Source organism: Diabrotica virgifera, chromosome 4, assembly GCF_917563875.1.
Source record: "Diabrotica virgifera virgifera chromosome 4, PGI_DIABVI_V3a".
Classification (NCBI taxonomy): domain Eukaryota; kingdom Metazoa; phylum Arthropoda; class Insecta; order Coleoptera; family Chrysomelidae; genus Diabrotica; species Diabrotica virgifera.
Genome location: NC_065446.1, coordinates 20222952 through 20237874, shown reverse-complemented (window position 1 = coordinate 20237874; position 14923 = coordinate 20222952). Strand labels below are relative to the sequence as shown.

Genomic DNA, 14923 nt, shown 5'->3' with positions numbered 1-14923 from the left:
ATTATTGACAGATCATTTCAATACCCAATCAGAGCCCGTATAACGACTAATAAATTTCGCAATCACTTGCATCGTGCAAAGTGGCTATGTTCAACTTTAATATCATAACAAAATTTGATCAACTATTTTTAAAACACTTACCAGTGTAAGATTCTTTAGCTTTGAATAAGCGAGATCCTAGATCGTCCCGGTTGATTGTTGTTATCCACAGTTCTCTACGCCTTCGAGCTAATAGGTTTTTTATCAGTAATTTTGCGGCACTCATACTAGTCACAGTTTGATGGGCTTTCACATTGGCATGCAACAATCATCTGTTCTATGTTAATAAGTCCAAAAATATAATATGAAAACTATTTAAAAAGGCAGTATAACCATTAACTAACTTTTTGTTTGTTGTTTCTCTTCCTACAAATTTTAAAACGCAACAACCATACATAACCAAACCACAGTCCCACAGCTGTACCACAGCTGCCATATTGGATAATTTTTGTCATGTCATTTGAACATCCAATCAGAACAAAGTTGTAATGCGACTGCGCCGGGATCAAAGGTTTTAATCCTATTAAAATTCACCCTCATATCGCGCGTAAAGAAGTATAACTTCAAAAATACAATATTTTTTAATAGGAATATTTTTTAAAAGGAATAATTCTAATCACTACTGCCTAAAATAGTAAACTTGGTATAGTTAGGTATACTTAGAAATTAATAACGATTTTTTTTGTTACAGAGCCGATTCAGTCACCTGGAACCCACATAAACTAATGGGAGCATTGCTACAGTGTTCTACCATACATTTCAAAGAAGATGTAAGTAGACATTTTTAAGAGTACCTATATCCCAAATCTCTCTCTTGCATCGAATTATTTTATAATGATTTTAAAAGAGAACAGTTTAGACAATATGCATGGGAAGAATTATAAGCTGCTATAACAGGGGTGGCCAAGCTCATTGATATTCCGAGCCATTTTTCAAAATTTTAAATTTTTCTTGAGCCGCAACTAAAGAATTATTTAAAAAGTGTGAAAAAGGTATGTATTTAATTTTTTCTGTCACATTATCTTTTCCATCTTTTTCCAGGACGACCTACTGATCTTCTACGGTCTCTCAAGAAACACTGCCTTTAACACTCTGTCTTCGCCTTATCTTACCACATGACCTGCCCATCTTATCTTAACTTTTATATATTATGTTCGACGATGTTTTCAGTACCATACACAGTCACCAACTCTGTTTTGAGGCGCCTTCTCCATTCTCCTGTCAATTCATCTCTTTGGCGGCCAAATATCATTCTAAGAACTTTCATTTCAAATACGAGCAGCTTATTTATTTCCCGCTGATGTAGAATCCATGTTTAACTTCCATATGTAACAACTGGGCGAATAATTGGCATGTACAGTCTTAATTTATATTGTATTTTTAGAAGCTTAGATCTTAATAATGATGACAGGGAGTTTAACCTCTTTTTATATGTGGTTGTCATCTGTCATTATCTCCCCTAGATATTTAAACTCTTTTATTATTTCGAAGTTGTGGTCATTAATAGTTATGTTGTGCCTAACTCTTGGTGTTGGATTTTTGGTTACTACTTTTTTATAGCATGTATTTCATCCTCTCTTCATTTATTCGAAGGCCCAGACTACCTGTTTCTTCCTCGAGTTGTGAAAACACCTCTCTCTAGTTTTGAATCCTAGATTCGCAAATATCCCTGTCAGCTCAGATGATATTTTTTTACTTATTACATATTTTAAGGCCCAGTTGAATAGCAACAATGATAAGGGGTCACCTTGTCTAATTTAAGATATTTTGAAATACAAAAATTAAAAGTAATTCAAGCATATTTATTGAGAGCCACAAAGGATACTTCAAAGAGCCACATGCGGCTCGCGAGCCACAGTTTGGCCACCCCTGTTCTATAATATAAAAATATAGTCCAGGTTATATAGATTATTAGAATAAGTGCAGATGACAGTTATCAGAACTACTCCATGTCTGCTATGTTCTGTTATCCTATATTCGCTCTGAAGAACTATCGCATTTATTATATTTTGCAGTTCTTGTACGTTTCTTGCTTTGGGCGGTATAATCAGCGTACCTATAGGTACTCAAAATGCAGTAGAAATCAGTGGCGGCTCGTACCACTTTAAGAAGGTAGTGCCACAACTCGGGCAGCCGCCAAAATTTTTAGTGACGGATTCACGATATTGTCAAAAAAGGTATACTGACAACAAAAACTAAAAAAAATATACGCGGATACTTTTATCTTATGTACATATCTTAATACTATTTCATTATTCACACACATGCACAAATTTTTGTAATGTCACTTTTAAAGTTTACCATATATGAAGTTCATTCTTCTATTTTTTGGTTGCAAAGTTTTCAATGACTTTATAATTAAAATTATCAATACAAGTTACAAAATGCTTTTCTACAGATAGCATACCTAAAGCACTAGGTTTCGATGTAAACATCGAAAAACAGCGTTCTGCTTCAGATGTTGATATAGGAATGGTCACTAAAATACTTAAAAGTTTAATAGTTTCTTCAAATGTGCTTTTTAAACCTTCCCTCTACAATAAAACCGATAGCGAAACAGCCCCAGAGGTAGTACTTAATTCGTCTCGCTAATAGAGTACCTACTTCTAATTCAGTTTTAAACCGAGTTTTGCTTAAAAATTAAAATTGTCTCCATGTTTTATTAAGAAATGATTCGGAGAACTGATGCTTATGAGCAGAAAACTTCTCCGACATAAATAAATTAGAAGCAACTAAATGTCCGGAGAAGGTAGGCCTTTGAAAGATCTGGTAGGTAGTACTTTGAATAATATGAACCTTTAAGACGTTGTCTAATTCGGCGCTAAAATTGATCAGCTCCTTAAATATGCCTCTATTTTCTGAATTTTCTTTTTCGTCGTGACCTCTTAAAGCTAACTCGAAAGCTCCACAACACCTTATAACTAGAGACTGGAAAATATGCACTAAAAAATGTCTAAAATATGCATGCAATATGCATTTTAAAACAAGCTGAATATGCACAATTAACATGCAAATATGCATTTATATATGCACTTATTTTTATATGAATAATTTTATGGTTTACGTTAAATACATAAATAAATAAAAAATAATAAAAATAAATAAATAGGTTTGAATTTAAACCAAATTGTATTATTATTTCTTAATATATTTTTTTAACTTCAGGTTTTGTGACAAATAAAACGGCAAAATATTTTATTTTGACCACAAGATAAATAAGAGTACAATAAAATAAATGTACATATTTTTATTGTTACAATATTGATTCATATTTTCTAAACTAATATTATAAAAAGAGTACAATAAAACAAATTTACATATTTTTATTGTTACAATAAATAATCATATATTGATTCATATTTTCTAAACTAATATTATGTCTTCTATCTGTTAATATTTGTTTATAGGCAGAAAAAGATCTCTCAACGTCACAAGATGTAATTGGGGCATATTTAAACTTTGCTATTAGAGACGGATCCATATTAATATTTTCATCGAAGTTTCCAAAATTGATTATATTATTTATTGAACGCAATAAAGTGAAACCCTCATTTTTGTTTAAAACGTCATCAAGTTTATCTTTAATTTTTACTCCAATTTCCCCATTCAGATTTGTTATTTTCTGTTTAACCGAATCAACAATAGACATACTATTGTGAAGACATAAATTTTGAGCCTCTAATTTTGTAATTGAACTTTCAATGATATCGAAATTCGATTTTATATACAACAATTGATTTTTAATAGACTTTTCTTTAAAAATATTTTGACAGTTATCAATAGCGGTACAAGTCGGATCAAAACTTCAAATAACGCTTTTGATGTCGTCGTAGTGTTCAGATAAAAATATAGCACTTTTAAGCCAAGTTCCCCATCTGGTTAATACTGGTTCTGGTGGTAAAGGAATATCGGGAAGCATCTCCCTATATACCTGTACACGTAGTGGTGCTTTCAGAAATACTTTTTTTACATTATTTATTAAGGTGTTTACATTGGGAAATTCAATTCTAACTTTCTCTGCAACTCTGTTTAGGCCGTGCGCCAAACATGTACAGTGAATTAAATTAGGGAAAAAGATTTTAAGATTGGATGCAGCTTTCATCATATATGAGGCGGCATCACTAAGCATTAATAATATTTTTTCAAATGGTACTTGATCAGGTAAAAAAAAATTTGTTAGGGATTCGTTAACAAATCTAGCTATTGTAGCATAGTTTGTTTTTTCCAAACATTTTACACTAATTAAGTATGAGTTTTTAAAATCGCCAGAGTCGTTAAGAACTCCAACAATTAGATTCGCAATTTGTCGACCCTTTGTATCCGTTGTTTCGTCGACGGAAATCCAAAGATATTCGGCTTTTAACTGATTTTTAATACTCGTCATCACATCTTTGTAACATGCACTGACATATTTTTTCCGAAGAGTTGAAGAACTTGGTATTTGAGCTGGTTTATCTTTAATCTTGCAATAAGTTTTTAAAAAGTTTTGACACGATTTATGTTCTAACTTGTGCAGAGGGATATTGCAGTTCAAAAAAAAATGGCATAAATCCTTTGGAAAGGTTTCTTGCCCAACTGACGTATTCTGAATCTGCAAACTGTTCTGTAGAATCTGCTGGCGAGGTTTATTATCATTTTTTGATAGCTTAGTTTGGTGAAGTGAAGTTTTTATGTGTTGAACTACTTGGAATTTCTTTTGACATGGAATCTGGAATATAATGATAATGATGTTTTAGATGTTTTCGTAAATAGATACCTACATTAAAATGATCAAACTTTTTAAACCTCCCCCAATTTTTTTTTATTTCTCAAAGTGAAATTGAAATCGTCAAACAATAAAGTACAGTCAGTGTACCGTAGTATACAGGGTGGGCCACTCTCAACACCTCGCTCTGTATAAGCCAAACCGTTGCGAACTTTAAAAAACAGTTTTTGAAGAAATGGGACGGTTTGTCATTTTAGAATAGACAGACACATAGATGTGCAAAGAAGTTTGATAAGTTTAAAAATCTATTGAAGTGGAGAACTTACCTTTTTATCACAAATGGTGCAAAACATACTTTCACTGTCGATAACTTTTAGATGATTGTTACTTCCAATCCAACTTCTGAGAAGACTTGATTTTTCCCTTGCTACTTTAGGCATTTTCACAATAATAATAAAATGATTTTTTTACACAGTATAGTCAATAACTTGCAATCACAAAAGTTGAATAATCGGCGATTGATTTAAGACTAACCATTCATAAAATAAAATAATCTATCCTACCCTTAAAATGCTTAAAATTTCGTTTTGGTTGGTTTTCCCAGAATAATTCATAGTTGGCCGACACCAGCAGAAAGTACAGGTAATATTTGTAATGTTATTCAAAATATAATCGGTATTTACTTAGGTAATTTGTAAATTCTGAGAAGTCTATAAATCTTAAATATCCGGATAATGATACCTGCAGCTATAAATAACGCCCATTATGTTTATGGGTACAACAACAAAGGAGCTTAACAGCAAAATATTTACTTTCACATTTTATTTTAATGGATGTTGATGTTACTAATATATACCTTATTTTTAAATGGGGTAGAGTAAATTCCCATCAAAATATGCATTTATATGCTCTTAAATCTCCAAATATGCAAGGCATATGCATTTATGAAAAACATGAGAAATATGCAGCATATATATGCATATGCATTTTGCATATAATCCAGTCTTTACTTATAACATTTGTAGTTTTTTTTTTCTAGCGAAAAACCTCAAAAAATTTTTTTAAAATACTAATCTTTTTTGTCTATTAATAAATTAAACTTAAGAAATAATCAAAATATTATCAAAATACCCACGATCATGATGCACTAAAAGTTTAATTATAAATACAAAAACTTTTTAACGGCAAATATACATAATAAAAGCGACAAACCAGCACGTAAAGAAACTCAAAATAAATAGACTTGGCTTCATACCCTCGTGCCTGGCACAGAGATTCTAATGTTAAGGTATACTAATAGTCCAATATAGCTCTTTCTCTGTCACTTACATAGAATGTTCGTAAAATCTTTCTCTCTTTAGTCGTGCCAGTACTGACTTCGGCGCGAAGGAGATTCTCCTGTCGAATATTCTCTGCTATCGGCAGGGATTGTATTGCGCCCATAGTTGCCATATTTTAGATAATTTATGAAGATCAAAAGAAATATAAACAAAAAAATTAACAGGAATTAAAAAGTTTTGAAGATAAAAAATATGTTTATGGATAGCTATCAAGGTAGTGCCATGGCTCTTTGGCACTAACTCACGGGCCGCCACTGGTAGAAATAAACAAACCAAGACACGTTAAATGCTACTAGGAGCACTCCCGAACCATAATTTACAATGTATAAGCATTGGAAATCATAATTTGGGATTTACAATGTATAAAAATTCTAATACGATTCGGGAGTGCGCCAGTAGCATTTTAACGTATTTCTTGGTTTGTTTATTTCTACTGCATATTGATTGTAAATTTAGTATAATGTTGTCTATGATGGTTCCGTGAATCTTGATTCCATCTTGTACACAATGCAAAAAGTTGCAAGTATGCAACTTTACAAGTGTTGTATTTAAAAATTTAATTGTTTTGTGCTAAATGCTCTGGACCGGACATGATATTTTTTATTTGGTCTTATTTAGTTTTTTGTTCAATATCAACATCAAATTTTCTATTTTGCTTTTAGGGTTTGTTGATGAGCTGTAACCAAATGGCAGCAGATTATCTGTTTATGCAGGACAAACTGTATGATATCAGATACGATACTGGTGACAAAGTTATTCAATGTGGACGTCATAATGATATTTTCAAACTTTGGCTACAATGGAGGGCTAAGGTATGTATCCATATATCCATCAAATAGTGCGAGAATAAATCCTGATGGTTATGCAACTAACAATACTCTAGGACAAGAATAACCTTTTTAAATTGGAATAAAATTAATTACTTTAGAAAAAATAATTATATAATTAAATGCAGGATTTTTTCGTTATTCAAACGATAATTTCATAATCAAGTTTAATCATTTCCGATACAAATGAAGTACAAATAAAACAAAAAATGTTCCCCAGGTGAGGCTCGAACTCACAACCCCGGCATCGCTCACGACTACTGTCTTATAAGTACCGTGCGCTAACCAATTGCGCCACTGGGGATATGTTTTTCATTTTTCAGATATACGTTTTGATTGAGTAGAGGTTACGCTATTGATTTAATTAATATTTTTTAAATTAGTCAATTAATTTCATTATAAACGCAATTTAGTAATAAGTAAACTTTTATTATAAAGTAAAATATTGTATAAAATTTGTAAATATTTTATCATTCTATTAAAACTGTGTGTTATGTACAAAGCATAACAACGATCAGTGGGCACATAAAAATAACTTACCTATACCTATTAGTCAGAGAGCTGATCATATATGTATATACAGGGTGTTTCATTAATAATTGTCCATATAGTAACTGGAGAAACCTTAGCACAAAATACGAAGATTTAACCTAAAACACTTAAATAAAATGTGGTTCCTTACGGAGTTACAGGGTGTTTTATCTAAAAATTTAAAAACTATTTTTGCTCAGCATTTTAAATCTGTTCAACGTATCCTTTTCATACTTGGCAGAAAGTGCGACTACTATACACCCTACTAAATTATAATAAACAAACGTTTCTAGCTACTACCAGAGGCGTACGACAGGGGATAGTGAATGGTTGACCCTTCTCAAATTCTACGCCACTGGACGAATCACTATTTTAGTGCCATTTTTAGATTCTCCAATACCTTCTACGTAAATAATATACTCCTTATTGGTAACGATAAAGTCATTAGTTTTCGATATATTTGAAGTTAAATATGAAACGACACGGTTATTTTGATTAATGTATTGTGTCGCTTCATTTTTAATTTCAAATATCTCGAAAACTAATCATTTTATCGTTCCGAATGAAGAGAATATTATTTACATAAAAAGTATTGGAAAATCAAAAAAATACACTAAAATAGCAATTTCGTCAGTGGCGTAGAATTTGGGAAGGGTCAACCAGCCACTATCCCCTGTCGTACGCCTCTGGTAGTAGCTAGAAACGTTTATTTATCTTAATTTAGTAGGGTGTACAGTACCTATACTTTCTGCCAAATATGATAAGGATACGCCAAATAGTTTTAAAGTATTGGGTACAAATAATTTTTAAATTTTAATCATATGAATCATAAATCATATAAATTAATCAAAATAACTGTGCCGTTTCATATTTAACTTCAAATATCTCGAAAACTAATGACTTTATCGTTACCAATGAAGAGTATATTATTTACGTAAAAAGTATTGGAGAATCTAAAAATGATACTAAAATAGTAGTTCTTCCAGTGGCGTAGAATTTGAGAAGGGTCAACCATTCACTATCCCCCGTCGTACGCCTCTGGTAGTAGCTAGAAACGTTTGTTTATCATAATTTAGTAGGGTGTATAGTAGTCGCACTTTCTGCCAAGTATGAAAAGGATACGTCGAATAGTTTTAAAATGAGGAGCAAAAATAATTTTTAAATTTTTAGATAAAACACCCTGTAACTCAGTAAGGAACCACATTTTATTTAAGTGTTTTAGGTTAAATCTTCGTATTTTGTGCTAAGGTTTCTCCAGTTACTATATGGACAATTATTAATGAAACACCCTGTATTAATGCTCACAGCAGTTGGCAGTTACAAGCATTCAGTGGCGGATCCAGGGCAGGGCGATGGGGGCGATTGCCCCCCTCCCCCTCCCCTCAAACTAAGTTATACTTATATAAAAATTATAAATACATTCATTTTTAAGACGAAGCAATGCATTTATGGTACACATTTTTATTTTACATTCATTTTTATTTATTTTTTATCCATTTATTTTTCACAGAAAATTGGACAATCGGCTGAATCGGCCCCCTCTCTTGACGATGCTGGATCCTGCTGGATCCGCCACTGCAAGCATTAAATATTTCAGGTCATATAATACCAGATTTAAGGGTTATTTTTGCCTTTTTTCGATTGGCAGGGCCAGCGATAACGGGATGCACTGCAGGCGGGCTCCCCTGTTTGAGGGGAGCCAAATTAAGGTTTTTTTCTTCTGGTCTTTTATCTTCTTTCTTGTTTATTCTCTGGATAAGCTTTGTACCAGTTCCTTCCATTTTGTGTTCTATTTCTTGCTCTATTTTTAACTTCACACCATCTTGGTCCATTTTTTCCGTGTTCTGTCCTTTTAGTTATTTACAGCTGTTGTCTGGTCTTCCTCTCTTTCTCTTGCCCTTCCTGGTTGGTATTCAAGTGCTTGTACTGCTATAGGTTCCTTTGATCACCCTGAACTACAGGGTGGAAAATGCTACAGTCTATTAAATATTGTTATGCTCTGTATTTTCTCTCTGTTGTGTGTGAGATTTATCAGCATAATCTTATTTTGATTAATTAATTAATTATTTTAATTATCTACTATTTATGGAAACAAAACCAAAATTAAATAAAAATCTCCAATAAAATTTATTGTCAGGGCTAATTTATTTTAATGTATTACCTTAAGGGCCGGTTGTTCGAACGTTAATCAACAATGATCACTATCAAATATTTAATTACTGTCACCAACTGTCAATGTCAACTTTGATTGGGTTGCTGAAATCATAATTGATTATAATTATGAGATTAGTTAATCAATTAACATAACAATTATTAATATAATTGATTAACTAATTTCATAATTGTAATCCATAATTATGTTTTCAGCAACCCAAACAAAGTTGACATTGACAGTTGTGACAGTAATTAAATATTTGATAGTGATAATTGTTGATTAGCGTTCGAACAACCGGCCCTTAGTGTGTGGCTTTAAGTATCTCTAGTTGCTTACTTAATCCAGGACAAAACAGGGACTCAAAGTCATATAAATTATATAAATATTATTTTCCGCAAATCGCCAGGAAATTTTGACATTTCTGTCAAAATTTCTTGAAGAAAAAGTCAGGACTTCCTTACTGTAAGGAAATGTCATTTCCTTACTGTAAGGAAATGATATTTCCGTACAGTTGTTAGTGTTCTACATAAATGATAGAAAAAACTACAAAAAACCTCAATACGTTTCCATAGTAACCCAAGTAATTTTATTAGGAATTTCAAAGCACCATTTATTTGGGAATAAAATTATCGCGTTTTTTTTTAAATCAATCAATATCAGTCGAATTTTAAACGATTTGCGGAAAAATAGTATGTTTACCTCGTAGGAAAAGCCACATTCCTGGACTCTGTGTTGCTAAGTCTCGGCTTGCGCCTCGACTTAGCAATCTTCACAGTCGTCCAGGAATGTTAAGCTTTTCCTACCCGGTAAACAATGTACTATTATTTATCCAATATACGTAATATGTTTAATATATAATATAATATATAATATTATGTATAAAATAATATATAATTTAATAAATAACGTAATATATTTAAATGTATGCTAAAACTCAATTTTGTTGCAACTATTTCTTATCTAATAAATTAAACTTTAATTCTGCTATCTCCTTTTTTTAACAAAATTTTCATTTAAATAATTCGTTAGACTGTTCTTACTATTATATAAAAAAACAAAATTTACTTTTCACCTTTTGAATAGATTACTTATTTCTTCTTTGAATTTATGAATGACTAAATTATGCTGTAGAACTGTTCAATAAAAAATAAACAAATATGGTATGTGATATAAAACAATTTTCTCCGTTTGACAAATAATCTGACTAACCTTTTTTTCTCTTCTTTACTTCTCATGGATTGTGTAGTCCTTGATTCTCCCACACGTGCTCCTCGGATGCTGCGACGATCCTTCTCGTCCAAACTGCTTCACAAACAAACAACAGCACTCGCTCGAAATCTCTCCTCAGTTTTCTCTCTGCTCGATATCTTGTGCAAATTGATACCAACCGGCTACTCGTTCCACACAGAAACAGGAATCTCTTCGGACACGAGGGGATTGAACTTCTGTACTCGATCAACGATTTCGTTTCAACACGATTCTGCTTATACGGCCACCAACTTCACCACTTTACACAGACTTCTTACTTTTCAAAAAACTGGACTGCTCTCTCCAGATCTTCATTACACAGTGAAAGTTTTTTTCTCCTCAAACTCAGACTCAAACATTCTATTCTCCCTCCATCCGTCTCTCTCGCCAATCTCAAAACATCCTCTCTACACATTACATCCCTACTTTCATTTCTTAAGAGCAAATTATTTTTGTATACAACTTTTCCGTTTCGTCAAATTCCAGGAGATACCAAAATTACTTTTGTGTTTCTATATGCTATAAAAAACCCGATATTCTAAAACTCAACAATTGTATTTACCGTCTTTCCTTCTAAGAAGCATTTATAAACGTCCTATTGTTCACTTCAAAGCGAATACATGTACTTTCTAATCCGACCGTATTAATTGTATAAGTCCGTTCATAGAATCATTAATACTGAACGATTTTCACTTTCCACGAAACACTGCTTATGACTAACTAATACTATTTATAATTTTTTGGCCATATACAGGGCAATGAAAATCTACGATCTCGTGGTCTTTGACATAAATTAATTTTCTAAATTTTTTCCATAAAAATTATATAACAATACACTCGTATATATTTGCCAATAGTTTTTCACTATCTTATTTCTATTCCGGTACAACCCGATTATTTGACAGTGGCGTAACTAGGGGGTTTTGGGTGGTTACAACCCTCCCGCCCCCCATGGGATTAAAGTTATATATGCTTAACACCATTAATATTCCATACCGCCAGAGACGCTCCAATACATAGTTGTAACCCCCACCCTAAGGTTTGTTACGCCGTTGTTCTTTGATAAGTATAAGGCAAACTTTTAAGGCTGCGCCTACATTGGATCCTACAATCCGACGTCGGATTGAAAACAAACTTATGGTATTAAATGGCTGCACTTACATTGGATCCGTATTTCTCCGATCCGATATCGGCCGAAAGACAGGAGAAGCTACAGCAGAGAAGCAGTTCGACGTCGGCCGATATCGGATCGAAGAAATACGGATCCAATGTACGGATCCAAAAAGTATAATAGCATTTCTCTTTCCAGATTTTTGCTTTCATATATGCCACTTTAGTCATCGATATGATACATCCTACCATAAACTCTCCAAATCTTACGTTTCCTATTCCTTGTCTGTATTTTTTATCTTCTTCTTCTTTTTGTGTATACATGACTCTGCCTGTTTTTCAATGTGGCTCCAGTAAGTTGTCATGCCATCGTTTTCTTGGTCTTTCCACTGAGCGTCTTCCTATTGGGGAACCGTCTCTAGCTGTCCTGACTACCCTATTTGTTGTCATTCGGCTTATGTGGTCATTCCATTCTATTCTTCTGTTTCTTACCCAGTTATTAATGTTATCCACCTTGCATCTTCGTCGTATATCTGCACTTCTAGCTCTATTCCATAGAGTCTTACCATCGATTTTTTGAAGGGTTTTCATCTCTGCTGTTTCTAGCATTCTTTTTGTCCTTTCTGTATCAGATCGTGTTTCTGCTGCGTATGTCATTATTGGTCTGATGACTGTTTTGTAAATTCTGCCGTTCACTTCTTTTCCGATATTTTTATTTCTCCATATTGTTTCAGGAAACCTACCTGCGCGGCTCTGTTTACTTTATTCACTTGATCTTCCACTTCTGTTTCGAGCTTTCCCTAGCTAGTGTGATGCCTTATTCCATGACTTATTCTATTATCTGACCCACCATCTCCTTTATTTGTTTTTCCTATATCCTATACTTTATCCTATATTTTTTATGAATATACACTATTTTAGAAATTAACAGGTGCTCCTATATTACTATTTCTACAGGGTGTCCCGAAAAGATTGGTCATAAATTATACCACAGATTCTGGGGTCAAAAATAGATTGATTGAACCTCACTTACCTATATACAATAGTGCACACAAAAAAAGTTACAGCCCTTTGAAGTTAAAAAATTAAAATCGATTTTTTTTTTCAATATCGAAAACTCTCAGAGATTTTTTATTGAAAATGGACATGTGGCATTTTTATGGCAGCAACATCTTAAAAAAAATTAAAGTGAAATTTGTGCACCCCATAAAAATTTTATGGGGTTTTGTTCCCTTAAACCCCCCCAAACTTTTGTGTACATTCCAATTGAATTATTATTGTTGCACCATTAGTTAAACACAATGTTTCTAAAGCTTTTTTTGCCTCTTAGTACTTTTTCGATAAATCAGTGTTTATCGAGATATTTTGAATATTTGTCGAATCCACCACATATTTGTATATGGTTAAGTACGGTTATAGAGACCTGTTGATAATCTGAAAATTTATTTATAATTCACATTTTTAGGTATATTTTGAAAAAGAAGCTACATCTCGATAAAAGGTGACTTATAAAAAAAAGACTAAGAGGCAAAATTCTTAAAAACACTCTGTTTAACTAATGGTACCACAATAATAGTTTAATTAGAACGTACACAAACATTTGGGGGGTTTAAAAGAACAAAACCCCCATAAAATTTTTACGTAAATATATTAAAAAAGAAGCCGCATCTCGATAAAAACTGGCTTATCATAAAAATACTGGGAGGCAAAAAAGTTTTAAAAACGTTGTGTAACTAATGGTACCACAATATTGAATTAATTGGAACGTACACAAAAGTTTGGGGGGGGTTTAAGGGAACAAAATCCCCATAAATTTTTTATGGGGTGGACAAATTTCACTATAATTTTGTTTTAAGATGTTTCTGCCATAAGAATGATACATGTCCATTTTCAATAAAAAATCTCTAATAGTTTTCGATATATTGAAAACAAACCATTTTCAGTTTGTAACTTCAAAGGGCTGTAACTTTTTTTTTTCTACGAGCGTGCAAAAATGTCTACTTTCGCGCTCGCGTATTAGTTTAGAAAGTTTTACTTTTCCGCACGCGTGTTACTTTAGATATGTTAATGTGGCCTTAAAGTAATTATAATACATGCAATAAACTAATATTTAGATATTATTTACTAATTTATTTCAAATATATCTTATTGTGTTCATGTTTTAATGAAATTAACGTGAGAATTCGATAAAATAAAATAATTTTGACATAATATTCCAAAGTCAAATCAGTAGACAATAACAGTGGCTTTGATTCGTCGTCATGGAAACCAAGATCGTCGTCATGCTAACCAATTATGCTGAGAGTTTGGTTTTGACAACCTTTGTCAAAGAATTAATTTGTGTATGTATTTTCGTATTAATTAAATTAATTGATTAAGATCTGGTCATTTTTTAAAGACTCGTAGAAAAAATATTGTTCCTAACGCTTGCAGAAAGTCTCTTTTCCGCACTCGACTGCTTGCCGAACTCCCGCTTCGCGTCGTACGGCAAACTGCAGTCGCGTGCGGAAAAGTATGACTTTCTGCACTTTTTAGGAAAATAACTATTTTGAGCACATTTGTACTAAGGTAAGTTAGGTTCAATCGAATTATTTTTGACCCCAGAATGTGTGGTATAATTTATGACCAATCTTTTCGGGACACCCTGTATTTCAATAAACCTTTTACATTATCCTTTTCTTAAGTTTTCTTTGGATATTATGGTTGATCTTAATTTTCAGGGAGACGAAGGATTTGAAAAACTTATAGATAGGCTTATGGAACTTACAGAATATATGGTCAAGCGCATCAGAGAACAACCAGACAAATTTTATTTGATCATGGAACCTGAACTGGTAAATGTTTGCTTCTGGTACATTCCAAAACGACTTAGAAATGAACCTCATGGTCCAGCAAGAGAAAAGAAACTTGGAGAGGTAAAATTAAATTGAATTATTATCGATTTTATTCAAATACAATGTTTTTGTTC

General features: G+C 32.5%; 1 protein-coding gene and 1 non-coding gene across 2 annotated transcripts in view; one reads left to right on the top strand and one right to left on the bottom strand.

Annotated features, from left to right (window-relative positions):
* LOC126882944 (glutamate decarboxylase) overlaps window positions 1–14923 on the top strand; it is a 264997-nt gene that overhangs the window by 235671 nt on the left and 14403 nt on the right. Inside the window, exons 7-9 of the mRNA XM_050648021.1 lie at window positions 731–809; window positions 6747–6896; window positions 14676–14870. Coding sequence (XP_050503978.1) covers window positions 731–809; window positions 6747–6896; window positions 14676–14870 — 424 coding nt within the window. The remainder of the gene's footprint in view (window positions 1–730; window positions 810–6746; window positions 6897–14675; window positions 14871–14923) is intronic.
* On the bottom strand, window positions 7124–7215 carry Trnai-uau (transfer RNA isoleucine (anticodon UAU)). Its single transcript is given in 2 exon segments — window positions 7124–7159; window positions 7178–7215. It is a non-coding gene; the product is annotated as a tRNA-Ile (tRNA).